Source organism: Diachasma alloeum, unplaced genomic scaffold (assembly GCF_001412515.2).
Source record: "Diachasma alloeum isolate Michigan unplaced genomic scaffold, Dall2.0 Dall_scaffold_00199, whole genome shotgun sequence".
Lineage (NCBI taxonomy): Eukaryota > Metazoa > Arthropoda > Insecta > Hymenoptera > Braconidae > Diachasma > Diachasma alloeum.
In genome coordinates, this window is record NW_021680364.1 from 1,295,774 (window position 1) to 1,306,410 (window position 10,637).

General features: G+C 32.2%; 2 protein-coding genes across 4 annotated transcripts in view; one reads left to right on the plus strand and one right to left on the minus strand.

Moving 5' to 3' along the window:
- Nucleotides 1-3,982, plus strand: part of LOC107035666 (protein FAN) — a 10,424-nt gene extending 6,442 nt beyond the window's left edge. For both annotated transcript variants that reach the window (XM_015253208.1, XM_015253209.1), the window contains 6 exons: nucleotides 231-440; nucleotides 1,160-1,430; nucleotides 1,632-1,862; nucleotides 2,443-2,531; nucleotides 2,745-2,996; nucleotides 3,761-3,982. In XM_015253208.1, the coding sequence (XP_015108694.1) occupies nucleotides 231-440; nucleotides 1,160-1,430; nucleotides 1,632-1,862; nucleotides 2,443-2,531; nucleotides 2,745-2,996; nucleotides 3,761-3,852 (1,145 nt within the window). In that variant the 3' untranslated portion in view covers nucleotides 3,853-3,982. The remainder of the gene's footprint in view (nucleotides 1-230; nucleotides 441-1,159; nucleotides 1,431-1,631; nucleotides 1,863-2,442; nucleotides 2,532-2,744; nucleotides 2,997-3,760) is intronic.
- LOC107035667 (mitochondrial uncoupling protein Bmcp) lies at nucleotides 3,968-10,551 on the minus strand. Of its 2 annotated transcripts, none has more exons than XM_015253211.2 (8): nucleotides 10,364-10,551; nucleotides 10,145-10,242; nucleotides 9,019-9,166; nucleotides 7,069-7,348; nucleotides 6,143-6,261; nucleotides 5,499-5,559; nucleotides 5,298-5,387; nucleotides 3,968-4,221 (listed from the first exon to the last, which is right to left on the minus strand). In XM_015253211.2, exons 2-8 carry the CDS (start codon nucleotides 10,215-10,217, stop codon nucleotides 4,096-4,098), a joined length of 897 nt encoding a protein of 298 aa, XP_015108697.1. In that variant the 5' UTR covers nucleotides 10,218-10,242; nucleotides 10,364-10,551; the 3' UTR covers nucleotides 3,968-4,095. The 2 variants fall into 2 exon arrangements, with proteins under 2 accessions (XP_015108697.1, XP_015108696.1); XM_015253210.2 differs by having other exon boundaries at nucleotides 10,435-10,549.
- Nucleotides 10,552-10,637: the final 86 nt, after the last annotated feature.

Consider the following 10,637-nt stretch of genomic DNA (forward strand, 5'->3'; position numbering starts at 1 on the left):
AAAAAAAAAAAAAAAAAGAATTGGATAATTTTTTTATCACTCAAAGTGAGATCTTCAATAAGGGATGATGAGAGCGGTGGATATTTTGGCTTTGGTATTCACATTTCGACCATTCAAATCACAAAAAAAAAGTTGAAAGTGTTCCTTTCATGTCGCCTCCCCCAGTTCTGATAAAAGCATTGTTATGACTTGCCTGTACATCCATCATAATTTTTAATTGACGTTTTTAGTGTTTTTCCATTTATGTTATGAGGGAGCGGTGGATCTAGACACAATACAAGATATAAACGATCGCCACGGTATGGAAGTACAAATTATGGAATTCGGGCAAATTCCAAAGCAAGTTTTTACTCTGCCACATCCGAGTCGATTCGCCTCCGCTGCAAGTTTATCCTGTGATATTCCGTTGAGCTGTCCATTGATCGTATCCGGGGGACAACGTACTGACTATTTTATAAAAAGCCCATTTGTCGCTTTCTCTAAGAAATTCTACTAAATTTCTGTTGAAATATTATTGAAAGATTCGATTTGTTTTTTGTGTCAAGTCCATTAAAATTATGCAACGCCCCCGCGTTTTTAAATCAGTAGCGAAGTGGTAAAACGGTTCAAGTCGACTTATCTCTTGAGTTTTTGAAGAATATCTCCGAATCTAAAGGAGATAGCGAAATTTTCGTAATAACCTTTTTTCCCGAGCAAATTGAGTGCTACAAAAAAGGTCTCAACAAAAATTTAGCTATGTCCCTTAGATTCCGAGATATTCACTGAAAACTGGCCAATAGTCAAAATCGAATTTAACCGTTTTACGACTTCGCTACTGAAATAGATATTTGTTTATAAAAAATATCTATAGCTATTCATTTTTCTATAAGATTTCTTGGGGACGATTTCTATGAGTTTCTTTTTTTTGATTTTATCATGAAAACAATAAAAATACAGCGGAAAAAACTTGAAAAATTTATGCCAAAGAATTTCTACAGAAAAAAGAAAATCTATTCACTCTTTCTCTCAAAATTTTTTTAATGAAATGGCGCGAAAAAACAAAGAAATTTTTAATAGAATTCTGATAGAACTTCAAGAGAATTTCTTAGAGAAAACGCTAGGGTTTTCCATTAATTTTTGTCATGCGTGCTAGTATATGAAAGACAAATTAACTTTTTAGGGATCAGTAAAGAGAGTTCGACATTTGAGTTGAAACAATCAGTGATATTCCCCTCCCACAAAGAGACGATATCCACGATTATTCAGATGAATGGGGATGGAAGTGATATTGCTTCAGTCGGTCATGATGGGGTTCTGAAGATATATTCCCTGACGAATCAGAAATTGACCAGAAGCATTTCGCTTTCAAATTTACCACTCTCTTCTTGTATTTTCTATCAAACGAAGAGTGGACAGAATGTACTGGTCGTTGGCTCTTGGGACAATAGTTTGTGAGTACTCGTTCGAATATAATGACGCCATTAAATTTTTTTGTCATTGGTCAAAACCAATCAATCAATCAATTAATTTTGAAAATTGAATTTTGAAAATTTTGTCTTAAAAAACTGAGGCTTTGAAAATTTTCAAAATTCCATAAGAATGATAATAACAAAGAATTAATGATTTTTGTTGGATCCTTCGGTGAATCACAGGATTTTTTACGACGTAGAATTTGGAAGAATAATCGACGTTCTCACTGGGCATGAAGATGCCGTTTCAAGTTTAGCGTGGAGTCCCTCCAGGAACATTATTGTTTCTGGATCGTGGGACTGCACAATTAAAATTTGGCACAGCTATGTTTCGGGGTTGAAGATTAAGCTCCAGGAGAGCCTCATTGCCCAATTGGATCATGAATCGAAAATCACGTGTCTCAGCATTTCGAGGTACGACTTATTCGTATTTTGAGAAGAACATAATCCAGAATAGTAAAATGTCATTTCTCCTAGCATTATATTTTTAATACACGTATAAAAAATTTAATAGAAAAATTAGTGATTTCTTGAAGGAATTCTATTGAATTTCTACTGGACTTCTATTCAAAAATTCCGTTTGTTTTTCCTCTAATTCTATTGAAGATTATGAATTTTACTCTGACGTTTTGTCAAGAGATATTTGAAAACAAAAATCAATAAATTTTGATTTTTCTAGAAATTCTTCACATGAATTTTCTGATTTTTTCCCCTATGTATTTTCATTTATTTCTCAGAATAAAATTAAAAAAAAGAATATTATTGTTCAAGAATTCTTATGGAAATAATCCTCATAGAATAAGTTGTACTAAATAATCAACATCTACATAATTTTTTTAATGAACAAATATCTATTGAAAAACGCACGTGAAACTCACATAATGTTTACTAGAATTTGCTCTAAAAACAAATAGAATTCTCATAGAATTCCAATAGAAATTCACAAGAATTTTTAAATTTTTTTATACGTGTTATCACGTAAATTTTTCAATAGAGATGAAAGATTGCTGGCCTCTGGCACAGAAGACGGAGAGATTTGCGTCTGGAATATGGATTCTTATGATCTAGAGTTTTCTGTCAAAGGTGAGAAGACAATGCAATTGTGGTTTTGCAAACAATTTTTTTTATTTCCATAAACAATTAAAAACAGGCAATTGGAAGCGTTTTCATCATGATGTAATGATGTGGGCGTTTTTTCAATCGGTTGTACCTCCCCAACTTTTTAAAAATCTTTTTCTTTAATTAAACATTTATTTATAATTTAACATACAATGTCATGAGTATAATTTTGTCAAGGACACGGAGGGAAAGTAACTGCCACAACATTCGATTCAGAATGTAAAAATATCATTGCTTGTACAAACGATAAGACAATAAATGTCTTCGATGCCAAGACGAGCACTCGCATATACAGTACGTTGTTGGAGGATGGACCAACGGTTCTCAGTTGGTCTGGCTCAATTTTACTCGTTGGAGATGACAAAGGCAATGTCAATCTGTGGGACTCTCAGGAAGCAACTTTTCTGGCGAAAACACTCTGTCATGACGGTAACAATAATCTCTAAATTAAGGTGCGAGTATCATTCTCCAAACGTCCTCCCCGAGTTTTTTATTATTTTTGTTGAAAATGGAAACATTCAATAGAAAAGCCCATCCACAAGAAAATCCAATTGAATTTCTATTGGAAATTCTTGCAATTTTTCACTGATTGATTAAAAAATTCCTCAACTTTTATGTGTATTTTCAATCGAAGTGTTCAATGGAAAATATTCTATGGGAGAAATCAATGATGTTTACATAGAATTTCTTCGGCTGAGATTGTTTCTGTAGAAATTCCTTGGTTCAGATTTCCTTGATTTGTTTTTTGCTCAATTTTTTTGATGAAAAATAAAATACTGAAAAAAAAACAGAAATTCCGTAGAATATCTTCGAATCCAAGGGAGATAGCGAGTTTTTCGTAATGACCTTTTTTGTAGAGCGGATCAAGGGCAACAAAAAACGTGATGACAAAAATTTTGCTATCTGCCTTAAATTCCGAGAAATTCATTGAAAACTGGATAACAGTCAAAATCGACTGTTTTGAAGCTTCGCTACTAAATTTATGCCGAGTAATTTTCTATGGACAACATCTCGACAAAATAAGTTCTTTGACAGATCAAAATCTTTCAATTTTTTTCTCTACAAATTTTCAAACTGAAAATTTCCAGTTAATAAAACACAAAAAATTACGAAATTAGATAAAAGTTAATAAATGATACACCCACATCTCCACAATTTCTTCGATTCATCATACGATCATTAATGAATTTCAGGGCCATTGACAGCAATAACAACCACCATCGACAATAATAAAATAATAACTGGGGGTAACGATAGGCGAATAATCGTGTGGAACTGTGATTAGCATTGGTAATGGTTAAATGTTCATCGTATTAAATTTCATATTATTGTTCCGAGGAAACTGAAGGATATCAACTTGAAATTCTAAGGGTAACATTGGTTGAAGAAAATAAAACGTATTATTTTTTACACAACAGGTGTTGTCTAACATTACGTATTTCTTTTTATTAGTATTAAATAGATTTTTTGATAAGTTACTCTCTCAACAGGTACCCTTGCTTCTTCACTCTTAGACAGTAAGATTTGTTCACAGTAGAGGTAATTTTTTCAATTGCTCGTAGGTGATGAAGAATATGATGTTCCAAGGTCCCATTCGTAGGAACGTTGGGACGAAGCCTTTGTACAGCGCGAAAAATCCTTCGTTTGCACATGTCTGTCATTGAAAAATTAGGGTCCATATTAGTCTGTTGTGGATATTATTATTGGCTGGTTGTCTACTACAGTTGATTCTAATTTGAGAAAAAGTGGGGGGATATAGTCGTTTTCTCCGCATTCTTCTACATAAATTGAGAATAAAAACAACTCGATGTCTTCTTTAGTTATTTTTTCAACTGATTTGATTGTGAATGAACTCTCTGAAGATTTCCTAGCATCAAATCGACACGGTTAGAAAACATATTGAAAAAATTAAAAGGAAAATTCGTTAGAAAATTATATTGAATTTCTATTGAACTGTTCTATTAGTTTTTAGCCGATTCTATTGAAATGTTCAATAGAAAATATTCAGTACAAAAAGTCAATAGAATTCAATTTTTCTACGTAACTTATTCTATTGAGATATTTCCTACAGAATTTCCTCGGCTCAAATTTTCTAATTTTTTTCGTTTGATTTTCTTGATGAGAAAAAAAGAAAAATAGAATGAAAAAAAAATGGAAAATTTGAGTCGAGCAAATTCTATAGAAAATATATGATAAGAATAAGTTATATAGAAAAATCGAATTCTGTTGACTTTTTCTATTGAACATGTCAATAGAATCAGCGAAAAACTAGTAGAAAGTTTAATAGAAATTCAATGGAATTTTCGAACGAATTCGATAGGTTTTTCTATTTAATTTTTTCGTGCGTGAAAAATTGAGAAATTTAAAACTTCACTGAAAATTGAGTGGAATTCCGAATTTTTTGCTGCATAACATGAGTTACGATGAATTTTCGATCAATTGAAAATTTATGAACATGTCTACCTGAATTTTTCAGATGTTCATGAATTTTTATTTAGTAATTGAACTGAAATTCAAATTTTGATTGATTTGTTCATCAAATTGTGAATTTTTAATGGCGAAATTTTTTGGCATTTCAGTGGAACTGTAACGTGGTAAAAATTTCCAATAAGTGAACCCAAAATGTCACATTTTTCTCCATTTTTATCAATATTTTTGGCGTGATGGACAAGCAGGTTGAATTGATGTTAAGATATGATCAATGAAATTGGGGCTGTTGAAGGTATTTACCTTGATGAAACAGTCTATACTTCCTTTATAAATATACGGACATAGAGCTCCATTGGAGGTAAGCGTTCGCCTTTGGTTCATTAGTCGCGTCTGGTACAGGAAAAAATCACATTGACATTAACGAATGGGTTTAATGATCCAGAAGGGGGAAACTATATAGTTTCAATGAGTAATTTACTATTTCTCTATGTCACAACTCACTCGAATGACGTCTATAGGTGTGGAAGCTATGGCACTCGCCATACTAGCTGTAGTGCTGGAACTGAATAAAAAAAAGGTTTATAGTTTTTGAAACTACACGCATGAAAAAATTCAATAGATGAAATTGAATCCATCGATTTTTTTTGGAATTCTGTAAGAATTCCCCTGAAGTTTTATTGGAATTCTATTAAAAAATTCGATTTTTTTTGCACTATTTTTGTTGTATTGATTTGTTGAGAGACATTTTATAGAAGAAAACCAATAGATTTTGATTTTTCTATAGAAATTCTTGGGAATTAATTTTCCAATTTTTTTTCCGATGTATTATTATTTATTTCTCATAATAAATTCGAGAAAAAATCTGAAAAATCATACCCAAGAATTTATTAAAAAATCCCAACAGCATACGTTGTATAGAAAAATCTAAATTTATAGACATTTTTCTGCAAAGACATATCTATTTAGAAAGTAACTAAATATTTTTTAATAGAATTGGCGCAAAAACAAATAGAATTTTCCAATAGAATTCTAATAAAAATTCAATAGAATTTCTCGGAGAAACCACTAGTTTTTTTATCAAATTTCCTTATACTCGTAAAGATGAGAATCGGTGTTGATTATCGTTTTACGGAGTATCTACTCACATAAAGTGGTTGCCGACACCGTCGCCAATTCGCGGGATCAGCTGCTGTTTCGTGAAATCGTATATTGGGAGTTCTACCGCAGCTATGATTGCGGCTCTCTGCGCGGTGGGTCCTACCCCCTGATGGAAATTCATTGAAAATTCGCGTCAATCATTTGGTGATTGTTCGTTGGGAATTACAGACATTTTGTTTTGCGATTTCTCTTGAGGATATTCTAATTAAATTGTGTGTATTCAGCGTCATTCAAATTACATTTTACACAGAATTATTATTTTTTTAAACATTCGTTGTTTATAAATAAATTATGGAAATTGTTTAAACTTCAGGAAAACTGTTTTCTCAGGCATTAAATCGATTTCTGGTAGGATTCTGAATATGAATAAATTTTTACGATTCAGAAAAAAAATCGAATGATTTTCGAAAAATTCGAATCATTTTTACGGTGGAAAATTGATTGTTTATAAATTATTTATACAAAATGCTCGTAATTTTAAAAAATTGTGATTTTTAATTATTCAATTAATCTTCCTCCATTAAAAAAAATGTTTCCTAACGGTTCAACATCAAGATTCAAATCCAGACCTGCACAGTTTAAATAATAATTATTGTAAAATTATTTTACCACTTAACGGGGCTCACATGAAAGCTCTGATGTTCGACAATAAAAGTAGAAAAGCATTTCGCTGGAGAAAAAAATCGCCAAAGCACTTGGATATCCTCAAAACTGCCAAAAATCTCTCCACGGCATAAAAAAAATTCTAATCATCTCCTTTTTCCAAGCGAAATCGCAGTACAAAATTCATCACACATACGCACACCCCACACCCAGTGTGTTTTCTAAAGTAACACGAAGCGAATGCTAGGATATGTTAATTATCCTCTAACAGTAAATGAATCCCAGTAACGATTTGATTAAGTGATTTTACCCGCCATAAACCGCGTACACCTTCATGTTGATAAACGTCGTGGAAGCAACCATATAATGAAAGATTAGTTTCATTACCACTGACTTGCATACGAACTTTCACCACATCAGTTGGATTAGCAATAGCGCTCGATATAGATCCAGCTATTGCAGCACATACAACATTTATAAGCACTAAATCATCGGTTCCCCATTTTTCAGTTGCCAGCTGTTTGATTGAGTAGTATGTGCCAAACTTTATTGTTCCGTACGTCGCCTGCCTCAGTATTGCCGAGCTGATCCTAGGGTGGGAAATAACGAGAAACAAAAAGGAGAAATTTCTCAAAAGAAAAATTTTAATTTCTTTGGCTGCACGGGAAAGTGAATGGACTCATTCAGTGCAGGAAAACAAAACGAATTTTTTAATTCAATCGAAAAGTGCAGAATGGCAATTCATAAAGTGACGACTCGGATTCTACTGTTATGAAATAGACTGATGGCCATTGGTTGATGAATGAAAATTGCTCATCCACAATGTGAGTGAAAAATCGATGAAAATCGATCACTACGCAGTTGCACAAAATTTTTTATCCCTACGCGTGTGGAGGAAGTTAATAGAAAATCCTCCGCTTTCTGTGAGAAATTCTATTGGAATTCTATTGAAAGATTCTGTTTGTTTTTTGCGCTTATTCTATTAAATTAAGTAATGCAACGTATCCTCACGTTTTAAAACAGATATTTATTAATAGAAAAATGTCTATAGATTTTTATTTTTCTGTAAAACTTATTCCGTTAAGATCTTTAATATACGAATTTTTGCGCCCGATTTTTTTTTCTCTTGGATTTTATAATAAACAATAGATGAAAATATAGCGGAAAAAATTGGAAAATTTATGCCGAAGAATTTCTATAGATAAATCAAAATCTTATGACTTCTTTCTATAAAATATCTCTTGAGAAAATAACACGGTAAAGTTGCATAATCTCCCACAGGAGTAACCAAAACAAAAAAAAATAGAAATAGAATAGAATAGAAATAGAATTTCTTAATAGTATTCTAATAATACAAGAGAATTCTTTTAGACAAAAAATTATACCGTTATTATATTGTTATTATCATTTTGTTAACATTATTATTATTATTGAAAAATAATATTAAAAATAATAATTATTATTATAATTATTTTAATTATAGGTTTAAAATTTATGCCTTAAAATATCTAAAGTTTAACCGAGTAAATAGCCCAGGGGATAATATAGAATATGAATATTATAAGAGATATTTGATAAAAACAAGTCAATAGATTTTTATTTTTTCACTGAAAATTCATAAACAAAAACATTCCAAATTTCCAAATTTTAATCAAAAAGCTTACAGTCATAATAAAATCAAAGAACAAAAAACTTGAAAAAATCACGCCCAAGAATTCTTATTGAAAAAAATCCTAAAGTTATGTAGAAAAATCAACATCTCTACATTTTCCTAGGAACGAGTACCAAATTAAAAACGCGGCGGGCGTTGTACAAAATTCTAAAAAATTCTCATAGGATTTCTTAAAAAGTTCTACATTTTTCTATCAAATTTTTCCACACGTGTGCGCCAAAAAATTTTGCGGAACTCTTTACGCTAATAATGAAACGAATAGGCAGGGAAAACGGTGGAACAGCCCAATCGCCTGAACCCTATCAACTGTTTATTTGAACGAATTCACTGTGCGCAAAATCAACAGCACGAATCAAGCTCAGTCACCGCGTAAGCGTCATTTTTTAATTACCTGGGGTAACAATTGAAAAAACAATACCCGGAGACAATGGCTCGAGACCAAGTTCATCGGCAAAATGTTCATTCATATAATATAGTGCAAGTGTATGTTTGTGCGCAAATATAGTGTCAAACGGTGCACATTCCCAGCATGTGTAGGGGAGTAAATCACGGGAGACAGTGCAAATTGACTGGAAAAGGCAGACTCACCCACAGTACAACGATTTGACTCCTTCCTGTCTAGAAATTTGGACTAGTGCATCTGTCATGCCAGAGTACCTCAAGGTCGCATGTTTCTTATCTAATTTTTGCCCTTGAATTTGGAGTCTCGTTTTTGTGGTGTCCAGTGGAAAAGTACCTGCGGAATATGATAATATTTATTGAAAATTATGGGAAATTATTTCACGTATGAGAAATTTTTTATTTTTATTTTATTTTATTTTATTTATTCACTTTTCAAAGTCAGAAAGCCATTTAGGGCTTTTCTAGGGAATTCTATTGAATTTCTATTGGGATTCTATTAAAAAATAATATTTTTTTTTGCATTAATTCTGTTGAAGATTATGCAATTTAACCCGTTCATTTTGTTAAGAGATATTTACTCGAAAAAAGTTAATTGATTTCGATTTTTCTCTAGAAATTCTTGGCCATAAATTTACCGTGTTCTTTTTCCATGTATTTTCTTTTTTTTTTCTCATAATGAAATCCAAGGGAATGAAACTTAGAAAATTGTTATTTAAAAATTCTCATGGATAATAATCTTTGATGAATCTCGACGAAAACATTTCACTTGGCAACACCCCAGTTTTTGTCTATTTTATTTATTTATCTATTTATTTCGTATCTATTTTTAATGAACAACACGATGAATTAATCACAAATAAGATAGATAAAATAATCGAGAAATTATTGAGCGAATGTTAAATATGTTTAATTGTCTTATTCTTTTGCATTGACAATTGACAACTGAAATAGCATCATATAATCATTTCACCAAAATTCCATATCGTAATAATAAAAATTGTGGAATGATGAAACTCGACGAATGAATTTCTCTTGGCAACACTCCAATTTTTGCAAAATATCTCCAAATCCAAGAGAGATAGCGAAAATCTCAATTAGACCTTTTTTCTAGAGAATTTCACTGCCTTCAAACAAGGTTCTTATGAAAATTTCCCTATCCCTCCTAAATTCGGAGATATCCACGAAAAACGTGACCTCAAGCTATTCTGATTCGTCTCGTTCCACCACTTTGCCACTGAAATGACTCATTTTTCAATCACCAGAAACACGATAAATTAATTGAAGATTAATCGATAAATTCATGAATTCTCACCTAGCTCTGCAATTATCGAGGCAACACCTCCGTAAATAAATGGACTCCAACCCAGCGGTTTTCTCTCTCCCATCACAATTATTTTCCTCCAGGTGATCCTGAATAATCGAAATAACAATTAAACTTGTAACAATAACGATAAACTTACAAAAATAATTTTCTGGAGTGTTTTGAGTCACTTTTAAGGTTAATATCTCAACATATTTCCAAAATTATTACGTTAATGCGCGTAAATTTTCCCGGATAATTGTTCTTTGACGATAAAATCATGAGTGATGAGGTAAACATACTTTTACTGCTGAGTATCAAGATAAAGCAAAATAGCGAATATTGTTTATTGCTGGACAGTCGTCACTCGAACGCGGTTTTTCCTTTTTGATTTCTCCCCCCAATTCCCCACCCGCCCCGGGGATTCGTGACGCAATGATGGAATACAGCCTTTATTGACACATCTCCGTACGACGGCGGCGGGTTGGGGGGAGGGGGGGTAATA

Excerpts from the sequence above, each read along its gene's own strand:
- LOC107035667 (XM_015253211.2), bottom strand. The coding sequence starts at position 10,217 with ATGGGAGAGAGAAAACCGCTGGGTTGGAGTCCATTTATTTACGGAGGT. Across the intron at positions 7,349-9,018 it reads GTCAAATCGTTGTACTGTGG|GATCAGCTCGGCAATACTGA; the intron begins GTGAGTCTGCCT and ends TTCCCACCCTAG. Across the intron at positions 5,560-6,142 it reads GGTGTCGGCAACCACTTTAT|TTCCAGCACTACAGCTAGTA; the intron begins GTGAGTAGATAC and ends TTTTTTATTCAG.